Raw genomic sequence first — 23,124 nt, 5'->3', positions numbered from 1 at the left:
TGAAGAAGGACTTGCAGCAGACCGCAGTGTTCTTAGGATGGTGCCCGCTTGATGCAGGGTGACTACTCCTTAGCCACAAGGGAGAATCTTGAGGAAGAAATCTTGAAGTCCTTTCGCAGAAAGTCGTGTCTTGATTCCAAAGATGATCTAATTTGAACAGGGGGCCCGCTCCCATCTTTATACTAAAAAAGGGGGCTGACCCGGTGACTAGGTCCTGCCTATGGGTGGGACTAGGTGGGGGGTGGTTACACCCCTCAGCCATGCCGGACTTTCCCCAGGCCAGGGGCTGGTGTGCCCCTGGAACTGGTTCTGACCGGCCTATGCGTAGTGAGCACCGGGGTGCCACTCAGCAGTCACCTTCCTGAAAAGCCCTGCCTACCCAGGATACACAAAACCATGTCTGGGACGGTGCTAGCACCGCCCCTGACAGGAAACCCTTTGTCCAGGCTCCCCTCGCTGGAAGGACTCCCAGCTGCAGGGGGTCAGACTCGTGTCTGTGGTGGCAGCATCCATTTTGTGGAGCTGAGGCTTTAGTTAACTTTAACCGGGGTTCACAGTTACATACATGTCGTGTCTCTCTAGAAGGGTGGAATGCTAACCCCGTCGCCAGAATTGGCGAGGGGTTAGTATTCCAATTCGTATGACACCTTACTCGACATGTTTTGATAAAGCCATACCAAAGTTAGCATTTAACCGCGAGGATTATAATGCACTTAAGAGTATATGGTATGCGATATCATGGAACAGCTATTAGGACTTGGTTCCGCAAGCTGCAGACAGGCTCAGCTCATGCCAGAGCACCATCTCACACGATTCCAAGCACTCTGCCTTCAGGATTGTCAAGGCCTGCCATAGGAGTGACTGATAGGAATCTGTGTGTCCATTTTAGGGTTAGGTATAGGTATACTACACCTACAGCAAAGCGTGGTTACACGACTTTGCCCCAGCTGTCATGCAGCCAGTTGTGTCAAATTTAAGAGGCCAGCCAGGGGTGGCATAATACATGCTGCAGCCCCTGGCAGCCCTGGGTACACCTATGCCCTGAGTTACAGGGTCTGATAAGGTGGCCCAGTACCAATTGGTAAATGCACCTAGGGTACATGTCGTAATTTAGAAAGAGAACAGCCAGGCTGTGGGTCTGATTGGCAGGCCCACAGCCAGAGAAAGTCGTAAACCAGTGAAACAAAAGCAAAAAAATCTGGGTGATCATAGGATTGCAGACCCTACTCTCCTACAGTTATTATAAGAAATGGTTGTGGATTCTTAGAGCTTAGTGGAAGTAGCCATGCCGTATTTGGGCTGCATAGTCTCAGTCTAAATATGGGTATGATTTTTATGCCTATATAAGGATCGGGTAATTTATACCTGTATATGGGCATGAATCGGGAAAATTACACGAGGGTCCTAGATTCGTACATAACACACTAACGAATGTGCACAGTGCCCAGGAGTTCTGGTCCCACATCTCTCGTGATTGCTGCAGGTCTCAGCTTTGCTGGTATCTCGTGTCGGCCTCAGAGATGTCTGGAAGTCCATGTCCTGAGTTGCAAATCCTTCGGGATCCGGCGGGAGCCTTGGAAATGCAGACCGGCAAGATGCTTCTTTGGTGCCTGTTTGAACAGGGGAGTCACTACTTGAACCCAAGGGAGATTCTTCCGTCTTCTAGTCTATGTAGCATGTCGAAGTTACAGGATATATTTTGCAGAGTTTCGTCCAAGTATAATCTAAAGTCTTACGGACTGTGTTCCTATACTTATACTAAGTTTAGGGGTTGGACTAACTCTAGGGTCCCACCTATCGGAGGACCCAGGGAGGGGGTGGTTACACCCCTTCCCCTTTGTCAAGTTATGTGCCAGAGCAGAGGCTGAGTGCCCCTGCAACTGGTTTGAACTGGGGTATGCACAGGTACACCAAGTGTGCCCCGAGCATTGTCTGAAAAGCATTCACTGAATGCACCCACCCAGCCCCAATACACTAAAGCCTGTCTGGGGAGGTGGTCACACCTGCCTGTGACAGGAAACCTATTGTCCAGACCTCCCCTGCCGGAGTTTCATCCAGTAGCAGGAGGTCAGACTCATGTCTGTGGCTGCAGCATCCATTTTGTGATGCTGGGCTCTTTTAAACTATTACCGATCATGTAAGTGTGCACATGTCTTCTCCCTCTAGAAGGGTGGAATTCTACACCCGCTGCCAGGACTGGCAGCGGGTAGGATTCTAAAGTGTTTGAAACCAAACAAAACAAGTTTTGATGCAGCCATTCCAAAGTTAGCATTTACCACAAGGTTATAATGCACTTAAGAGTATATGGTCTGACTGCATTACAGAACAGCTACAGAGAAGTGATTCCGAAAGCTGCAGAGGGGTCCTGCTCATGCATGGGTACCCTCTCACACGAAACCAAGCACTCTGCCTTCAGGATTGTTAAGGCCTGCCATAGGAGTGACTTATAGGTTTATATGTGTCTGTCATTAAGGTAGATATAGGTAACCTATATCTTAGTAAGTGGTGCATGCACCACCTTACCCAGGCTGCAGTAGCAGATCTGTGGTGCCATTTTGAAAGGCTTCCCAGATGTGGCATAATACATGCTTCAGACCCTGTAGGCCTCTGGGCTACCTATGCCCTTAGTACCTAAGGTACCATATACTAGGGACTCACAAGGGTAATCAAGTAACCAATCTGGAGTTTACCTAAATTACACGCAATCAATTTAGAGAGGAAGCAGCTAGGCTGGGGTCCTGGTTAGCAGGGCCGCAGCCAGACTAAAGTCGAAAAACAGTGAAACACCAGCAAAAAGTTGGGGTAACCATAATAAGCAGATCCTACTCTCCTACATGCAACAATGTGTGGCAGTGACACATCAGTGGCAGGAGGTGAATTGTCTGCAGCACTGTGTGTCACTGACACTTCAGGGGGCGGAGATGTGGATGGAGTAGTAGCAGCAGCATTCATCCGCGCCAGGCCTTGTGGCAGCAATGCCATGAGGAGGGTCTGCACGACATGGAAGAACCCAGCTACATCTCGCTGGTGTGCATCTGTGGCAGCCATTCTTTCCGACTGCATCTGCTCCATATACTCCATGATCCTCCGCATGTGTCCCAAATCCAGGCTGACATCGCTGGAGACATTCTGACTAGACAGTTGTTCTTGTCTCAGAGTCAGGACTCCGGCGATGTCAGCCATGGATCGTTGAAGAGCATGGAGAGGACTGTGGGTGTCCGTTAGGGACTGTGAGTGGTCGGTGATGGGACTTAGACACCCACATGTGGCATCTAGTTTGACTGCCATGAAGTCAAACCTCACCCGCACCTGTTCAGCCAACTTCTCATGGCATCCCAACACACGGCGTTGGATGGCCACGTGTTCTTCGTGGGGGTCCCGGAAGGCAGCCGTGGTGGTGGGTGCTGCCTGCTGTGTGGTCTTTCCAGTGGGTGGGGTCTCCTCGATGCAGCTGGGCTGCCCTCCTCCTGGAGGTGGGGTGCTGAGGCTGTCTATGATCGGTTGGAGGGCATCAGGGTCGATGGTGTGGAGGTCCTCTTCATCCTCAGTGAAGAGATGTTCGGTCTGCTCTGCAAGAGGTGTTGATTGACCCTCTGCAATGTGAAGGGGAGATGCAAATTGACATTGTGTTCACATGTATGTTGACGCATTGTTCATGTTTACCTACAGAGTGCATGACACTGTATATTGTGACTGTTTGGGAAGAGCTGCCTATTTGATGCGGGACAGTGGACATTTCGAAAACATCATGGACATGTGTTAGTACTTGTACATTATCAACTCACATTTCACTGCTAAGCCAAATGTGATTGGCCAGTTTCTACACACAAGCAGCACCAGTTCTGTCCTCTGTTCTGTTGTGGACGTGTTGCGGTTTGTACCACATTGTTGTCACTGTTGATGTGCTCTGCATGTTATGTGTGGGTGCTGCCTTTTGGGAGAGTCGCACCTGCAGCTCTGGTTGTGCTGCCCCTTCTCCCTTACATGCGGGGTGCCTTTGACTCTGTGCTTGTACAGTGCTGTGATTTTGCATACTTGGGTACATTGGTCTCATGGTGGGAGTTAGGGGCTGGGGCATGGTTTGTTGGCAGATATGCTCTACTTAATTGTGCATGTGCGCCATTGTGCCCATCTTCCCCGTCCCATCAGTCCCTGGTCGTTACTCACCCTGGTGCTGTTGTTAGATCATGTTAAGCAGTGTCCGGTCCCCCAACTCCTGCCACCGCCTCCCCACTAATGACTGTGGACACCATTTCCTCCATCTTGTCCAGGTCCTCCTGTGGCACTGGACTCCCACCTCCAATCTGCAATGCTGCCTTCCGGTTTTGGCTAGTTTCAGCTTGGTTTTGAGCTTGCCATTATTCCAGCACCTCTTGACCTCTGCCATTGTCCTCTTCAGCACTCTGACTGCACTGAGATTATCGACGATGTCCTGCCATATTCCATTTTTTGTTGCCAGTGACACAGTGGAGGTGACGAACAGTAGTTGATGCTGTTCTATCACCTCCAATGTCAGGATCCTGTTTTCCTGTGGACTGAACTGTGTCTTCTTCTTCTACTTGTCCTCGCCCTTCCCTGACCCAGAGGTCCCAGGCTGGTGCTCCAGGGGGCTTGTGGGGTTCTGGCTGTCCTCTGTACTTGCTCCAGCTGCCTCCATGGTGCTTCGCTGTTGTTTGGCTTTTGTTTGTATGTTTTTTCTACTTTTTTGGTGATTTTTCCTGCCTGATGTGTGTGAATTGCAGGCCTGTTGCTGGTTTTTGCTGATTTTTGTATTGCAGTTGGCCTCATCGCTGCTTTTTTTGCGTTCGTGATTCACATTTTGCTGGCATAATGTTGACTTTATCGCGGACATTATCGTGGGTCTATCGCATGGTACCACTGTGCTGTGAATACAACGTTAACACAGTGTTATTTTCCTATGATAGACTGCAATAAGAAGTTACGTTAAGCTACTGTTGCTGTAATTAACACACACTCTTGAGAATACCCCCTAGATTTCAGACCCTTCCACAGATGCATTGGTAGGTCCAGGCATTGTCAATCTCTGTTGCCACCATAGGGTCAGGCACATAGAATTCTACACATCCCATCCCACCAATCGCTGCTATTTGGACAGAGCGACTTGATAAACAGTAGAGTAAAACAAGTATAGATAATATTTCTAAGACATTCCTTTTCATTTGCTTATTAACGATTATTATTAACGAATTTTGTACCGCGCACGGTTACCCAGAGGCATCCCAGCGCTTATAAGAGGCGGTAGCTGTCTTGGCTTGTGGGGGTCAGTGGTTGTTGCAGTATCAGAGTTATAGCTTCCTGTTTACCACACTTGTGTGCTGATACCACCCGCTTCTGACAATCAACTGTTGCTAAAACCCAAGTCCAAAACCTTGAAAGTAATTGTGCAGCTCCTAGTGAAACACTTGCATATGATATTTGAAAAGAACTGTGTTAGGTTGAAAGTTTGTCAGTCATCAGCCATCTTAGTTTGCCATGTGGTCCATGCTAACCCATAAGTTGCTTTATTTCAGACTTGAGGGATCTTGACCTGTACGACGAGGGATGGCAAAAGTCACTTCTGAAGGTCGATCCGGACCGGAACATCCAAATCCGGTTCCAGAAACACGGGGACCCGTTTGTTGGCATGGCCTTCTACTCGGTGCTGGAGAACCCGACTATCCCGGAAGTGATCGCACAGGTGGGCGGAAATAAACACACTGTGATCGTCTTCACTGCTGCCACCCACTTCAAACCCTTCCCCCTGCAAATCTTCATCCGCCGCGTCATCAACATCCGCAAAGCCATCCAGGAGCTGCTCCTTAGGAGCCCCGACACCAAGATCGTCCTTAAGACTGAGAACACCAGTTTCCAAGATCAAAACTTTGAGAAGATCAGTGACTTTCATGGCTACGTTCAGTACCTGATCATGAACAGGATGCTGCAGGGTCTGAACATCGGCACGGTGGACGCCTGGGACATGAGCACGGCCATGGCCTCCAACAATGTGCACCCACCGCCGATCGTCATCGAGAATGAAATTAACCTCCTTCTCACTTACCTCTGTTGACCCCTGCACAAGACACATAGTTGTATATTTATGAAACAGTGGCGCAGTGCAGTGCAGCAAGTCACTGGGAGAAGGCAGGAATGTACCACATTTCTCCAATGCAGCACATTCCTGTCCTTTCTCCTTGTGTTAGCGCCTTTTTGGCACCCTAGCTCCAAGGCAGGCACCCTTGCACCATGCAAGGGTGCCTCTGTTGTTTACAGGGTTGTTTCTGTGTAGGAAGGGGCACCTTCATCTACAAAAGCAACCCTGAGAGGTGTGTTCCTCTCTCTAATTGTGCTGCAGAATGCAGCATACGTAAAGAGGAAATAATGAGGAGAAATAACAATATTTTTCCTTGTTACACCTCACCTCGGGAGGCAAAAGATTTTGGAGCATTCCCAGATTTAAAAGTCCTTGTAAAACTGGGAATGCATCAAAATCCATGGGTATTGAGTAGGAACACCCACCACACCGCTCATGGAACACCCACCACACCGCCCATGGAGCGCCCATGGAACACCCACCACACCGCCCATGGAACGCCCACCACACCGCCCATGGAACACCCACCACACCGCCCATGGAACACCCACCACACCGCCCATGGAACACCCACCACACCGCCCATGGAACGCCCATGGAACGCCCATGGAACGCCCACCACACCGCCCATGGAACACCCACCACACCGCCCATGGAACACCCACCACACCGCCCATGGAACGCCCACCACACCGCCCATGGAGCGCCCACCACACCGCCCTTGGAGCGCCCATGGAACACCCACCACACCGCCCATGGAACACCCACCACACCGCCCCTGGAACACCCACCACACCGCCCATGGAACACCCACCACACCACCCATGGAACGCCCATGGAACACCCACCACACCACCCATGGAACGCCCATGAAACACCCACCACACCGCCCATGGAACACCCACCACACCGCCCATGGAACACCCACCACACCACCCATGGAACGCCCATGAAACACCCACCACACCGCCCATGGAACGCCCATGGAATGCCCATGGAACACCCACCACACCGCCCATGGAATGCCCATGGAACACCCACCACACCGCCCATGGAACGCCCATGGAACACCTACCACACCGCCCATGGAACGCCCATGGAACACCGACCACACCGCCCATGGAACGCCCATGGAACACCCATGGAACGCCCATGGAACGCCCATGGAACGCCCATGGAAGCCCACCACACCGCCCATGGAACGCCCATGGAACGCCCATGGAAGCCCACCACACCGCCCATGGAACGCCCATGGAACGCCCATGGAACGCCCATGGAACGCCCATGGAACACCCACCACACCGCCCATGGAACACCCACCACACCGCCCATGGAACGCCCATGGAACACCCACCACACCGCCCATCGAACGCCCATGGAACACCCACCACACCGCCCATGGAACGCCCATGGAACACCCATGGAACGCCCATTGAACGCCCATGGAACACCCATGGAACGCCCATGGAACGCCCACCACACCGCCCATTGAAGGCCCATGGAACGCCCATGGAACACCCACGACACCGCCCATGGAACGCCCATGGAACACTCACCACACCGACCATGGAACTCCCATGGAACACCCACCACACCGCCCATGGAACGCCCATGGAACACCCACCACACCGCCCATGGAACGCCCATGGAACACCCACCACACAGCCCATGGAACGCCCATGGAACACCCACCACACAGCCCATGGAACGCCCATGGAACGCCCACCACACCGCCCATGGAACGCCCATGGAACACCCACCACACAGCCCATGGAACGCCCATGGAACGCCCACCACACCGCCCATGGAACGCCCATGGAACACCCACCACACAGCCCATGGAACGCCCATGGAACGCCCACCACACCGCCCATGGAACGCCCATGGAACGCCCACCACACCGTCCATGGAACGCCCATGGAACACCCACCACAGCGCCCATGGAACGCCTCCCTTGCTCAGGATAAGGCATCCCCTTATTCCAGATTCATGAGGCCTTTCAAAGCCGAGCAAAGTGGATTCATAAATCAGACTTAGAGGCTTGCGTCATGCTGTACCACTTTATGTGGTGCAACCGATACGCAAGCCTCTTATAAATATGGCCCATAGTATCTTAACCTCTTCCAAGCACGGACCGGGTGAGCAACACCTCAGGGAAGCAGCAGGACCAAATAAAATATACTAATCTTAGAGTGAGTTATTGTATTTTATGAGAATGTAGTTCAAGTGGACGACTGACAAAGCAATGTGAAAACAAGCAGCTCTCTCTGCTCCCACCCAAGGCACAGGGCTGGCCTGGGGTAGCCCCTGGATTTTCATGTGCTTGTTTGCTCACTGACTCACCATCTTTAAGTGCAAACATGTGGACCACACAGTCCAGGCTTCCAGAAGGGGTAAACATGCCTCAGAAGGTGAACCTTCAATGTTTTAATTATTGCCAATGTGTGATAAGTGTGCATTTCAGCAGAAGAAATCTTTTATGTTCCCATCCACCAGAATATGCTCGGATGTATCCAAAGGTCACAGTGCACTAGGTATAAACAAGACTGTGGACTCTGTTTTAATCTCCCTTCAGTTCATGCACTCTTTGTTATATCAGCACTACATGCAAGTGCGATCATCTGAAGACCACGAGTTTGAATCAGGAGTAGGTACACTCAGCATTACAACCTCAAGTTATGCTTAGCAATGCATTCTTCCGTGAAGAGAGGGTAGCCATGTTTCTTTCTCTAACAAAGGCGACCTTCCCCTTCACCGTTATAGCTAACATGCATTTACTTCTCATCTCTATGTTGAGGGAGATCCTGTATTGAGATATATCCTTTTGTATACAGATTCCGGTTTTCAATTAAAACTAATGATAACCAGTAAAGAAGCGGGTCATTAGTTGTGTGGGCTGCACTGGTAATGGGTCTCCATTTGTCCTCCACTGGGAACCAAACACCCTCTTGTAGCGCTTGACTCTCATAGGGTAGGGAGGTGGAGCAGTCCAAGGCCTACTCAAGGAAGGTGGTGGGGGCCAGTAATCACCATTCACAGATACACAATAATAGCACTCAATAAAGCATTGTCAAGTCGCTGCTTTTTCTTTGCAAAAAAGAAAAAGCACATTTATTACACACACACACTACTCAATACTATGCATCAATTTACAATTATACATAGGCTGTCCGGTTTTCGGTTTAAACCGACTCTGCCCGATATTACACCACTGACTGCAAATCAGCTGACTCGGTTTAAACAGAGTATCGCTGTATTTTTCACGTTAGAATCACCACTTGGCCATTTGCAACTTTTGGCCACTTGAGGGCACCAAAGTAGTACAAACTCAGCATCCGAGCTTCAGTCCTGGAGCCGAGGGTGGGGTGGGGGGGTAAAATGTGGGAATAGCAGTATTTCAGCTTTCCCGAGCTGACTGACCGCCAGAGAAAGGCAGGCGAGGGGGGACGCTGCAGCCGCGAGCTCCCTGACAGCCGTACAAATCATCAGCCGAGAGTGGCGCCAGGGGAGGCCATGCAGAGCAGATGGTCCGCCCTGCTGTGCTTTTAATTGGAAAGGAGGGGTGACATTTGCAGCCACTCAGGTGTGTTTGAAGATACTGACCCTCATTCAGTGCGGGCAGAGTGTGGCAATGGAGCTACAGAGACAGCAACTTCTCTTTTCGAAGCCAGCAGCCGGGGGCGTGAAGAGTGAGCAGACTTTTTAATGGTGCCAGAGGCAAAGCTGCGCCTCCTTTTGAGGGGTTTTGTCGACCAGGAGGTCCTTGTGCTGCTACTGGGGGGAAACACCAATGACATCGATGTGAATACATCGCGGTGCTATCGCACAGCGACTTTTACATCGCATTAAGGCGTGATGGCAATAACATCGCATGCACTTAAAACGCATGCGATGTTAAAATGCCATTACAATGCAAGGGAATGCGACTTTAATAAAAACGGAAACAGTTACAAAACAAACAGGAAAGGGTTGACACAATACAAAAAACACGGGCTAACATATATTTTATATACATGACGGAAAAAGGGGTGACACAAAAAACAGCTACTCCGGTGCACAGTTTAGCACGCACACGCTAAAGATAACAGAGGCCCCAATAAAGCAATAAATTTGCCAGGCCATTTACCAGGCCCGACGAGAAGCTGCTTTTAAAAAAACAATACATTTGTATGGTTCTTTGGCAGACATTGGGGCATTAGGCATGCGCGCACACACAAACAAACCAGGGATGTTTACACTCCTACCTCTTAAAATCCGCATTATCTTGTTTGAATTTGTACTGCTCTCTTCAGATACCTCTCTGGCTGCTCAGAGGCCCAGACACGTGAGTCACTCTGTGGCAGAAAGGTCAGAGGACACATTGCCATAAGTGCTTCGGGACCCTGTCAGGCGTATGAAGCGCTGTGTAAATCGGTGTCAAAGACATCACGAGACCTAGTGACAAACAACTAGCGCCTAGACATATAAACTAAGCAAGAGCGGCTATTTAAAAAACTCACACATGCACAGTTACAGATGTAACGTGTAAATGCTAGTATATTAGTATGACCTCGCTCCTCATACTGCCGCCAGCAAAAGAAGAAAGACGGAACACATGCATTTCTTTAAGAAATAATAACACCTGTTGCCCACGGAAATCAGGAGTTGCATGATTTTTGCTGAATTGCAAGTAGCTGGTCTAGATAATGTACATAAATCATTATTCTACGTATGATATTCAAGGATTTAAGTATGCCAGCCAGCTATTAGTTGCCCCATTAAGTTGATACTCAGTGTGTTAAAAGCATGCAATAGGCCATTCTGGCCATCTGTGGAGTATCTCTGCCATTGGCCCGTTCAAATGTCTTTTGATGCTATCAGTATTCTCCCCGGGATATGGCATGGATTATGACACTGATACTGAAAATTCATTTATCAAAGTGCCATGACAATATTACTGAAGGTCATGGCCATTACAAGGCAATTTTATTTATTTATTTATTTATGCATTTTTATATAGCGCGGACTTTACCCGAAGGCATCAGAGCGCTTCACAATAGGAACAAAAATGATACATGATGAGAGCATTACACGAGAACAGATTACAAGAGCAGACGTTAAGTTACATAAGGTAAAAGTGACAATTGTGAGCAAACAAAAATACATGAGGTAGTAAAAATTGAAAGAGATGAATGTGCTTCCAATCTAATATGCTATAACTGTACTGAGCCTTTATGGAGTTTGTACAGGCGGATAATCTGTCCACATACTCTTGCGATATGGTGATGGCATTTCGTTTTTGAGCATTACAGCTGAATTCGTTGTTAGGGAATGCATGCAGTCCTTCAAACACAGGCCAGTGTTACCAGCGCCAGCAATTGGGAAGTGTTGATACAGACAGTACTGGGATTGTCTGAAGGGCTGCTATTCTAGTGAATCAGCAATTAGAGCCAGTAACTGCTCTAACATTTGGGCGCATCTCCCCAGCTGCACTTGTACGTAACGTAGGGTTGCACTGGAATACCTGAGATTGTAGGGCAGAAGGAGGGGGTCACATTAACTAAAATTAGGGCAGCAATCCCATTATCTCTGGTTGTTGCTGCGTGTGATATTTATAAAAGCAAAACAATTTGGACAGTGTTGCCTAGAACTTCTTACTGCAGTGCACTGGCGGTTCATGTGACATATCAGGGTGCAGTGCGCGATGGCACCTATAACACGTCTAACTGGTGGCACATGTAAGATCTCAAAGTGCAGTACATTGGTACTGAGTATGGCGTTACGCTACAAAACATTGTTTTTAAAGTGCTGAGATGATACAGGGAACTTCCTTTCCAGTTTTCGTTTTTAAAACATAAAAGGCTACGTCATTTACAATGCCAATTGCTTAAACTCACATAAACGCGAGACCTATTGCATTGCAAATGCTTGTTAAATCTGAGCTGCAGAATCAAAGGACAATGGAAAGTATTTCATGACTTTACTAAGCTCCTGGAATGTAGAGCAGTATTCAGTTTCTGAGGAAAAATTGAAAAAGCAATCATAAAAGCAAAGCGTTCCATAAGCACCGGCAAAACACCGTTTCAGTTGTTTTTATGGTGCGAAAATGAGTAAACACTGAAAAGCACTGTTTTTTTGAGGTATGGAAATCACTGGTAAACACTGAAAAAACACCACCAGAATTTACCAAAAATAGAAACTGAAAACAGGAAAGCCTAATTATACATAAGGCTGGTGGAAATAACTTTTGATGACATTGTGTAATCATCTCTGACCCCCCTAAAAGGGTCAGGTTCACCAAACTACATATCAAAAATCACCATCTTAGGTAGGCCTGGGCGGTAAATTCCATTAAACTCATGGAATTTACTGAATTTGGGTAATTTTGCGTTCCACTGAGAACATGGAATTGCCCAAAATTCCGCGTTCCGCAGCTTCGCAGAATTGTTTGCTTGTTCATACTTTCAAAATGCGTATTTGTGAGATATTTACCCCCGAGCACACAAACACTGTACGCAAACAGAAAGAAAGCATTGCGAATGGGCAGAACAAGCACTTCTGCGTGTTCACAGAACTCTGCGTGCTTGCAGAGATTTTATACCGTTTCACAGAGCTTTGCGTAGCGCGACTACGCAAATTCCTCCCACTCCTAATCTCTGGAGGAAATGCAATGATCTAATAAATCTATGAATGAGGGCACATTTTACTACTCCTGGGCAGTAAATTAAGCTCCGCGGGTAGAGTTCACAGGTTTTTTTGTCACTCTGCACTCTTCTTGGAGCGTGGAGTTCGGCAAAAACTGTGTTTGCTGCGTGGTGGAGTTTGCCGGCCCTCACACCTAAATTTCCTTCACAATTGGTTTGTGTGCTGAAAGCTTTGTGCATTTAAGCTTATGACAATTCTGATAGTTTGTTTATTAAAAACAATTGAAATAGAAATACTCCAAATGTGCTGTGGCATGTGATGCAAAGAGTGTAAGAATAAGACACAGGCTTTCAAGAGGATGAATAAATCAGGTGCCACTGAATTGGAGAATAATATCACTTCATGACTACAGCGCAACGAGAAGCAATATTTCAGAGAGCGCTATATTAAAACAGAAATTATTAACCAGGGGTGTAGCACTGCCTTTTGGGGTGCAAGGGAGGAGAATGATATCCCTTTAGGGGAGCCCGTTCAGCCCAAGGCCATTTATTAACTGGTTGAACCTTGAGTCACTGGGGCCCCTCATCACATTCTGCGGGGGCATCATTTTGCGTTACACTACTAGGCAGAATTACATGCTGGGTTTAAAAAGTGAGGGTGTTTCTTTGCAGGCAAGACTCTGACAATCCTGCAGGCATTAAACCAACCCATACTGTGGGGTAAGTACCTGCAGAGCAAATGTGAGATGTGATCCTGTGATGTCTGAAGCCTAAGCAGCTAAACTGCAAGTGCACAATATGTTTTCACAAGGTTGCGTTTTCTGAAAGGTTGAGGTTGACTCTTTGGAAAACTCTCAACTGGCGTTGACTTCAGACTACTTTCTTCATTCTCTCGGCAGGGGGTTCACAGGTCCTTAGATATCCTTGTTGCTTTTTGTGACACCTGGTCCCAGTAAAGGTTTTGGAAGGTTTCCCGGCCTGGGACGCTGCAAAAGCCCGCCTCTGATGTAAGCTCACTCCCTGTATAATCATGCCTGTACCTTCTGTCACAAGAATCACAGCCCCTCTTCTGAAGCTGGTGCCAGGCTGCAATGGCAGTCCATCCTCACGGGGCTGAGGGCAGTCCATCCTCACGGGGCTGAGGGCAGTCCATCCTCACGGGGCTGAGGGCAGTCCATCCTCACGGGGCTGAGGGCAGTCCATCCTCACGGGGCTGAGGGCAGTCCATCCTCACGGGGCTGAGGGCAGTCCATCCTCACGGGGCTGCAATGGCAGTCCATCCTCACGGGGCTGCAATGGCAGTCCATCCTCACGGGGCTGAGGTGGATGTGTTCTTACAGAACTCTAAGTAAACAAGTGGGCTAACATGTCTCAACCAGTGACGTGGTATTGATACTCTATTACAATATGTTTCTCAATTACACGTTATTTTATCTATGTCACACTTGTGCCAGTTTTGCACCTCGTTAATGGGGAAAACGTGCACGATTAGTGAGTTATCCTAATCTCCCATTTTGTGCTGAGCGCTTACTTCACACTCTGCAGAAGTGGGAGTGACGCAATGCACGATTTGCACCCGAGGTTTGCCTCGGGTGCAAATGACGTGCAATTACATTAACAAACTCTCTGAATCGTTCTCTGTGACCATTCTTAGGTCTCCTAGGCGCTATAAGAGCTGTAAAGGTTCATAAATCAATGGAGGACAAACGCTCCTTCTCTCACCGTGTGTACTGGTACAAACACCTCTACCCCACACTCCAAATCTTTTAAAGCCACACATGAGGTGTGTCTTAATGTTCCCAAACGGAAACAGTCACCTGGGGCTTCCAATGTCACACATTGCATCCTGCCACCACATGTTATTGAACTGCCTGGAAGCTGCATCTGACCCCAAAGGACGGACACAGGAGCCCCGGGCTCTGTGTCTGATCTAAACCCATCTGACACTGGTGCTCTGCTGAATTATGTGTGGGTCGGGGTGAGGTTGCGCAGTAGAAAAACAGAAGGGATTCCACCGGGGTCGGGATAAAGCAAAGGGGAAAAGAGCGGGTGTTGAACAAAAAAGCAAAGGGGCATCCTCTGTATGCAGGAAGGGGTCCCTGCTCCCAATCACAACAGAGTCAGAAGAGTGGCAAAGGCTCACCAGTGGGGGACAGGCCCGCTACTACTATTCACGGACACAGGACAGTTACTGTTACACGAGTGCAGGCCCGCTACTACTATTCACGGACACATGGCAGTTACTGTTACGTGAGTACAGGCCCGCTACTACTATTCACGGACACAGGACAGTTACTGTTACACGAGTGCAGGCCCGCTACTACTATTCACGGACACAGGACAGTTACTGTTACACGAGTACAGGCCCGCTACTACTATTCACGGGCACAGGACATTTACTGTTAAACGAGTACAGGCCCGCTACTACTATTCACGGGCACAGTGTAGTTACTGTTAAACGAGTACAGGCCCGCTACTACTATTCACGGGCACAGTGTAGTTACTGTTAAACGAGTACAGGCCCGCTACTACTATTCACGGACACAGGACAGTTACTGTTACACGAGTGCAGGCCCGCTACTACTATTCACGGACACATGGCAGTTACTGTTACGTGAGTACAGGCCCGCTACTACTATTCACGGACACAGGACAGTTACTGTTACACGAGTGCAGGCCCGCTACTACTATTCACGGACACAGGACAGTTACTGTTACACGAGTGCAGGCCCGCTACTACTATTCACGGGCACAGGACATTTACTGTTAAACGAGTACAGGCCCGCTACTACTATTCACGGGCACAGTGTAGTTACTGTTAAACGAGTACAGGCCCGCTACTACTATTCACGGGCACAGTGTAGTTACTGTTAAACGAGTACAGGCCCGCTACTACTATTCACGGACACAGGACAGTTACTGTTACACGAGTGCAGGCCCGCTACTACTATTCACGGACACATGGCAGTTACTGTTACGTGAGTACAGGCCCGCTACTACTATTCACGGACACAGGACAGTTACTGTTACACGAGTGCAGGCCCGCTACTACTATTCACGGACACAGGACAGTTACTGTTACACGAGTGCAGGCCCGCTACTACTATTCACGGGCACAGGACATTTACTGTTAATCGAGTACAGGCCCGCTACTACTATTCACGGGCACAGTGTAGTTACTGTTAAACGAGTACAGGCCCGCTACTACTATTCACGGGCACAGTGTAGTTACTGTTAAACGAGTACAGGCCCGCTACTACTATTCACGGGCACAGTGTAGTTACTGTTACACGAGTGCAGGCCCGCTACTACTATTCACGGGCACAGTGTAGTTACTGTTAAACGAGTACAGGCCCGCTACTACTATTCACGGGCACAGTGTAGTTACTGTTAAACGAGTACAGGCCCGCTACTACTATTCACGGGCACAGTGTAGTTACTGTTACACGAGTGCAGGCCCGCTACTACTATTCACGGGCACAGTGTAGTTACTGTTAAACGAGTACAGGCCCGCTACTACTATTCACGGGCACAGTGTAGTTACTGTTAAACGAGTACAGGCCCGCTACTACTATTCACGGGCACAGTGTAGTTACTGTTAAACGAGTACAGGCCCGCTACTACTATTCACGGGCACAGTGTAGTTACTGTTAAACGAGTACAGGCCCGCTACTACTATTCACGGACACAGGACATTTACTGTTGCACGAGAAGTGTGGCTCATTGATTAGAGCGGCGGACCCTGATGCAGTGGTCTAGCCCGGGACCAGGGTTCAATTCCCCACCTCGGCAGGTCTTGGGCTCAAAATGGGCTCAAAATTCCACGGACCTGATAATTCTCGCCTCGGTGCCTATTCCAATCATGGAGTCCCACTCTGCAACTCTGGGCAATAGCTTGCTTAATCTCCACGACGGCCCCCACAACGCTAAGGATGCCTGGCCTCCACCTTGGGGGTGCCCAGGAGTGGACGCCTCACAGGGCAAGCCAGGATGGGTTCCACAGCGGTATTCGTACAAGCGCCTTGAGACCGTTGCGGGTCAGTAGTGCGCTATACAAGTATCAATTTACATTTTTTTACGAGTACAGGCCCGCTACTACTATTCACGGACACATGGCAGTTACTGTTACGTGAGTACAGGCCCGCTACTACTATTCACGGACACAGGACATTTACTGTTACACCCTTACAGGCCCGATACTGCTATTCATGGCCACAGGACAGTTACTGTTACACCCTTACAGGCCCGATACTACTATTCATGGCTGTTAGACCTGGCACCTTGGCGTGAGTTTCCCTTCCACTTTTTGCTGGTGTGCCTCCGATGTTTTGCTGGTTTTCCGCTACTCAGGGCACTGCGCTACGGCCAACCCGTGCTGCAGTGCAAGTGCTCCCTACTGTACATTGTACATGTGATTGATGTCCATGATTGGTTCATTGGATTTACTGTCAGTCCCCAGTAAAGTGCACCAGGAGTGCCAGGGCTTGTGAATGCCAATACTGCTAGTGGGCCTGCAGCGCTGGTTGCGCCACCCACAGAAGCAGCCTTAAGATGTGTCTAGGATCTGCCACTGCAGAACCTGCGTGCAGTCGGGTACTGTCATGCTAGCTGGGCAAGTGCACCCACTCGCCAGCCCCTGAACCTTCCCTTGACTTCATATTAGTCACCCCTATGGTAGGCCTGAGGGCAGGGTGCATTGTAAGTGTAAGGTAGGACAAGCCCTGATGTGTGTGGCATGTCCTAGTAGTGAATTACAACCAAATTCGTATTTCACTATTGTAAGGCTACCTGCTTCCTTTAGGCCAGAATGGGCTGCTGGAATTATTACACTCTATAATCCCAGCAGGCTCAGGGAGCATGGTAGAGAGTCATGTTTAGTATGCCTGAACTCAGGATGATAAAATACTTCTTTTAGTAAAGTTTATTTTAATATCCTGTGTTTGCAAATGCTACTTTTAGAAAGCTAGCATTTGCTTGCCTAACCATTTCAGCCCGCCTCTGCTGGTATGTGTATCTGACTGTCTGGGATGTGTGAGTGACAGGGCTGGGGGATGACAGGTGGTGAATGCGTAGATTACACCTTAGTGGGAGGTAGGAGTGGCTCTTGACTCTGAATCTAGCTGTGCTCTGCCACCACAATGCTGGCTCCACCCTCCTGGGGAGCGACTGATGACTCAGCCGACACCTGGCCCAGGAAGGGCGAAGCCCCATCAACAAGGTACTTCTGCCTGCCCCTGTCTACACAATGCTGGCTCCACCTCCTGTGGAGCGTCTGATGTGCCTGCCCCTCACACTGAAAGCAGAAGCCGGATTGCACCCAACAAAGTACTCAAGGACTGAAAGTGGCTATGCAAAGGCCCCCCTGGCCTGTAAGAACAAAAGAAATGCAGTATAAAAGAAGGAGCCTTGCTCCTTGTAAATTAGATCCTGTTTGTGCTACAGAAGGAACTCTGCCCGAAGAGAAGGACCTGGAAGGACAAGGAGGAGTGCTGTCTCTTGCCTGTGTCTGGTGCCTTGCTGCAGAAGGAGAGGAAAAGAAAAGACTACAAGAGGACTTTTGCTTTGTAAAACTTTGTGCCAAACTTTGCTGAGAGATCTCCAAGGGCTTGCTTGTGAACTTGCACCCTGACCAGCGCCCCAGGACCAGTGGGCGCTACCCCCTGACAGAGGAACCACTGCGAGACGCTGTCTCCCCTCTGCAAGCCTCTCTTAGGAAAAGCGGAGCGCGCTGTGACCATCGCGCTCTTCAGCAACGCTCTGGGAGCTGCCCTCCCTCTAAACAAAGTGACCGCCGCCTGCTTGGCCCAGAAGCATCGTAAAGATCAGCCCAGCTGATCCGAGCACAGTGACTGACCCGAGCTGCAGCTCGCAACGTGAAGAGAGGTGGCGCCCGGTGCCTGCTGGCCTCCTTCGTGTCTTGTACCCCTGAACGCGCCGCCGCTGTCCGAGAAACAGCTGTTGCGTGGGGTGCCTGAACGTCGCCTGGATTGATAGAGGCCTGCGCCGAGGAGCGCTGTCCCCTAAGTGCGCCCTCCTGATCAGGACACCCGGAGGCGCCGGCCCCGTGCAACCCGGCCCGCAAAGCAACGTCAACCCACGAGCCAGAGCCGAGCTGCTGCTCGCTCCAAGCACGGAACGGAAGACAACGCGACGCGGACTGCCGCATTGACCTGCGCCCCACCAACTCTCCCGCAAGGTACTGTTTCCTTCCCGCTGCCTCGCCCAGCCCTCGGAGCTGCGTGCGGAGCACTCCCAGGGCCCCCGCTCTCTCTCCCCTCGTCAACCGCGCCCCGCCGCGCAGAGAGACCAGCGGACCGCTGGAGGAATCCTGGTAGACCGCCAGGACCGAGAAAAGTACCGTAAGGAGCCCAGAATCCCCATGCGGGGGATTCACGCTGAACAAGAACTGTTCTGAATCACTAACTGATTATTGCTAACGATAAGAACTGTGGCAACTTAATTGAAAGTACACTGGAACCGTTTTCACATTGAATCAAGACTGTATTGACAATCCTGCTTGAAATTTATATAAAGATATATATTTTTACAAATACAGTTTGGTGTCCTTGTGTGGTGGGTTGGTTGTGACGGTGTAATATTGCAAATGTTTAACCCTATGTGCCCCAAAGATTAGCCTAAGACTGCTTAAGCCACACTACCTAGAGGGTAAGCAGAGGTTGTCTGGAAGGTAACCCCCAGCCCTGACGAGGAAGAGAGAGTCCCTGCTTGTCGCTAGTGCTACACTGCGCCAACTAGAGACTCCCCCTTCCTACATTGGACGCAGCGGTGAGGATCTCGAATTTACATTTGCAGTGTTTATACCTGAGCTTCTGACCATTGCACAGTGATTACGGTACAGTAACTTGGCCACGGCTTGTTTTTTAATTTTGCCAAGAGAAGATCCCTGGTGTAGAAACCATGCCGGGCACGAAGAGCCTGGATGGAGCGGAGTCCACGACCTCTGAGATGTTGGAGGTGGAATGGGATGCAGCAAAGCTGGATAATTACACCAGAGCTGAACTGAAGTTTTTTTGCAAAAAGCTCAAGGTTCCACACGCCGGGTGTAGGAACAAACCAGAACTCTACAAAGCCCTGAAAGCCTGCATAGAGTCCAGAAAGACCCCTGAGGATCAAGATGCACCTGAGGATCAGAATGCAACTGAGGAGCAGAGTGCACCTGTGGATCTGGTGGATCTCGAAAAACCAGACAGCGTGCACAGCTTTGGTAGAGGCCTGTCACCAGAGGAGCTGGCAGACAGGAAGGAAACCAGGAATCACGAAAGAAAGCTGGCAGAATTAAAAATCCAACTGGAGCTTGAGACCAAAAGAATGGCTCTGGAAGAGCGAAAGCACCAAATGGATTATGAATTGAAAATGAGGGAGATGAGTCTAAAAGAGAGAAGCTTGGATAATCCTCCCCCTGGTGGCAGCACAACGCCGGTGCAGGTAGAGTCAAGAGTGCACATCCCCAAAGATGTAGTTAAAGAGTTCTTTAAGGGGGATGACATAGGACAGTGGTTTAGGGCATATGAGGTAGCCATGTCCTCCCACCGGGTCCCTGACAAGGATTGGGGAGCGGGGTTGTGGGGAAGGTTCCTTAGCGAAGGGCGGGACACCCTGCTAGATTTGCCCATTGAAAACCAGAGATCCTATTCCCACATGAAAGAAGCTTTAATGAACAGGTACGGGCTTACCCCTGAAATGTATAGACAGAAGTTTAGGGGGTGTACTAAGCGGCCTGGGAATACGTATGTGGAGTATGTGACTTATTTTAGCAGAGCACTGGATGGTTGGGTGAAGGGTAACAAAGTGAATGATTTTCAAGGTCTCTTTGATTTAATTGCATGGGAGCACTTGTCTGATCACTGTTTTCCTGAGTTACGCCAGCACCTGATAGATAGCAAGCTGTCCAACCCGAGGAAGCTTGCTGAGGAGGCGGACCGCTGGCTCAGCACCAGGGTCCACAAGGGTCCAGTGGGAGACTCCGCCAAGGGTGGGCAGGGTCCCCAGCAGAAGAGTGGGGGGGACAAGGGAAAACAGAAAGGGTTCCAAAAAGGCCCCCAAAGTAATCCCCAAGGGGACCAGCAGAAAGGTCCTCAGCCTCCCCCACCCCCAAAGCAGAATGGGGCCCCGACAGGTAGACCTGTTCCAAAGGGGCCCTTCAATTGTTTCAAATGTGGTGAGCCGGGGCACATATCCAGTGACCCCAAGTGTCGCCTGTTTGGAAAACCAGCACCCACTGGTGCTCCGCTAAGCATGGGCGAATTTTGCGAATCTCGCGTTTGCGAATTTTGCGGATTTGCGAACTCGCAATCCGCAAAATCCGCGAATTCCCGCGAATTTGCGGATTTTTTTTTTTGTGTTCGCGCGTGTTTCTGCCAGTTCGCGAGGGTTTTTACAATTTCGCAATTTGCGAACTTACCTGTCGGGTCGCAAGTTTTGCGAACTTGTTGTTTCTACGTGTCCAGCCTGTTTGGGACACTCTTCTTCATCACTGCCACTCTCTGTCACCACTGCCACTCTCTGACTACTCATGCCACCCTCTGGCCCACCCATGCCACCCTCTGTTTCATCACCACACCCTCTGGTTGTCCAGTGTACATTATTTTCGGCAAAGCAAAGCACACCTTCCCTGCCTCAAGTGACCTGAATTAATTTGGGGCTGATTAATGTGTCAGAATATTTTTTTAGCTGGCACCTGCTTCCTTAGTGCTTCCTGATTAGTGATCTTTTGCACTTGCTAAGTGCTTTCATTGTTGCAAAATTAGTTACAACACCTGCCCTGCCCCAACTGACAATAATGAATTAGGGGCTGATTAATGGATTTTAACTTCCAGCCTGGCTCCTGCTTGTCTCCCTTAGCTGTAATTCAGGACCTTTGTGGCATATGTGTAACTATTCTGAGGTTCAGAGCAGGGTCACATAATAGTTGCAACTGGCAACTGAACTCTGGAGGGGCCCCTCAGGAAGCACTACACGAAATGGCTACTAATGATGAGCCTGAACTTTTGAACCTGGTAAGTAGTTTCAGTTTTGCTAAGATCGTATTTCTGCAATTTAGCACTTACTCGCGGGGTGCGAAGTTGTACTGGCAAGCCACGAACTCACGCGAACAGTGCGAGCAAGCCATAAAATCCGCTGCTCGCGGATTTGCGGATTTTGCGGGAGATTCGCGGATCTCGCGGATTGCGAATTTACCGAAAATCCGCAAAATCCGCGAGCGAAACGGATTTTCCGCCCATGCTTATGCTCCGCCCCGTCAAGTGACTAGTGTTCACTTAGGAGAAGAAGTGATGGTCCCGGGGGGTGGAGATCCCGTTCAGATGACCCTAGTCTCACTAGGAGACAGTGAGATGGTCCCGACAAACTACCTGCCCTCTAACACTAAGAAATATGGGCAGGTGGTGATCATCAATGGTAGGGAAGCTGAGGCTCTTAGAGATACAGGAGCCAGTGTGACTGTAGTGAGGCAGCACCTGGTGTCTCAAGAGCAGGTTGTACCCCATGCCTACGGTAGGGTTATCAATGCTGATAATTCAGAGAGTCAGTGTCCGATGGCTCAAGTTCCCTTCGAGTGGGGGGGGTCTCTGGTACTCTGCAGGTCTGTGTGAGGAAAACCATGCCTGTTGACTGTTTGCTAGGGAATGACTTGGAGCACTCCCCTTGGGAAAAGGTGGATAAGACGACTCACCTGAGGATGGTGGGTCTACCTGACTGGGCGTGCGTGACCACCCGGTCGATGGCAGCCAGTAGGGGTGATCAAGAGGTCCTGGGGCCTGAAGGAGAGGCCCAGGAACCGGCTTTAGGGAGAAGGTGCAGGGGGCGCGGGAAACCGGCCCCTGAAGTTCCCACGGTCCAGGAGGAAGCAGACCTTGAGGGGGATGCCCTGGAGCCTACAGTGGAACAGATTGCCGAGCTGGGGGACATGCCTGAGCTGACCCATTGGCAGCAAGAAGGAGGACCCTCCAGGGAGGAATTCTGCAGGGAGCAGAAAGAATGCCCTTCTCTCGTGGGTATGCGGCAGCAGGCTGCAGACCAGGCCAATGGTGTTCAGGCCAAAACACATTATGTGTACTGGGAGAACGACCTCCTGTATTCAGAGCCTAAGGCTGCTGAACCTGGGTCAGCCCGTGTGCTGGTGGTACCCCAGAAGTTCAGAGCCTTCCTACTGGGGCTGGCTCACGATGTGCCTTTAGCAGGACATTTGGGGATGGACAAGACCTATGACAGGCTTGTCACCCACTTTTACTGGCCCCAAATGCACAAGAGCTCAGACGCTCATTGTAGGACCTGTCCGACTTGCCAGGCAAGTGGGAAGAGCGGAGGGAAGAACAAGGCTCCCCTCCAATCCTTCCCTGTGGTCGGTACGCCATTCCAACGAGTGGGTATTGACATTATTGGGCCTCTGGA

General features: G+C 50.0%; 1 protein-coding gene across 1 annotated transcript in view; it reads left to right on the top strand.

Moving 5' to 3' along the window:
* Positions 1-6,210, top strand: part of LOC147709919 (NXPE family member 4-like) — a 374,539-nt gene extending 368,329 nt beyond the window's left edge. The window contains exon 6 of the mRNA XM_086925569.1: positions 5,532-6,210. Within this exon, the coding sequence (XP_086781695.1) occupies positions 5,532-6,067 (536 nt within the window). The 3' untranslated portion in view covers positions 6,068-6,210. The remainder of the gene's footprint in view (positions 1-5,531) is intronic.
* Positions 6,211-23,124: the final 16,914 nt, after the last annotated feature.

This window comes from Lissotriton vulgaris, chromosome 6 (assembly GCF_964263255.1).
Source record: "Lissotriton vulgaris chromosome 6, aLisVul1.2, whole genome shotgun sequence".
In the NCBI taxonomy this organism is placed as follows: domain Eukaryota; kingdom Metazoa; phylum Chordata; class Amphibia; order Caudata; family Salamandridae; genus Lissotriton; species Lissotriton vulgaris.
Note: the sequence above shows the minus strand (reverse complement) of the source record. Positions and strands in the feature narration are given on the sequence as shown.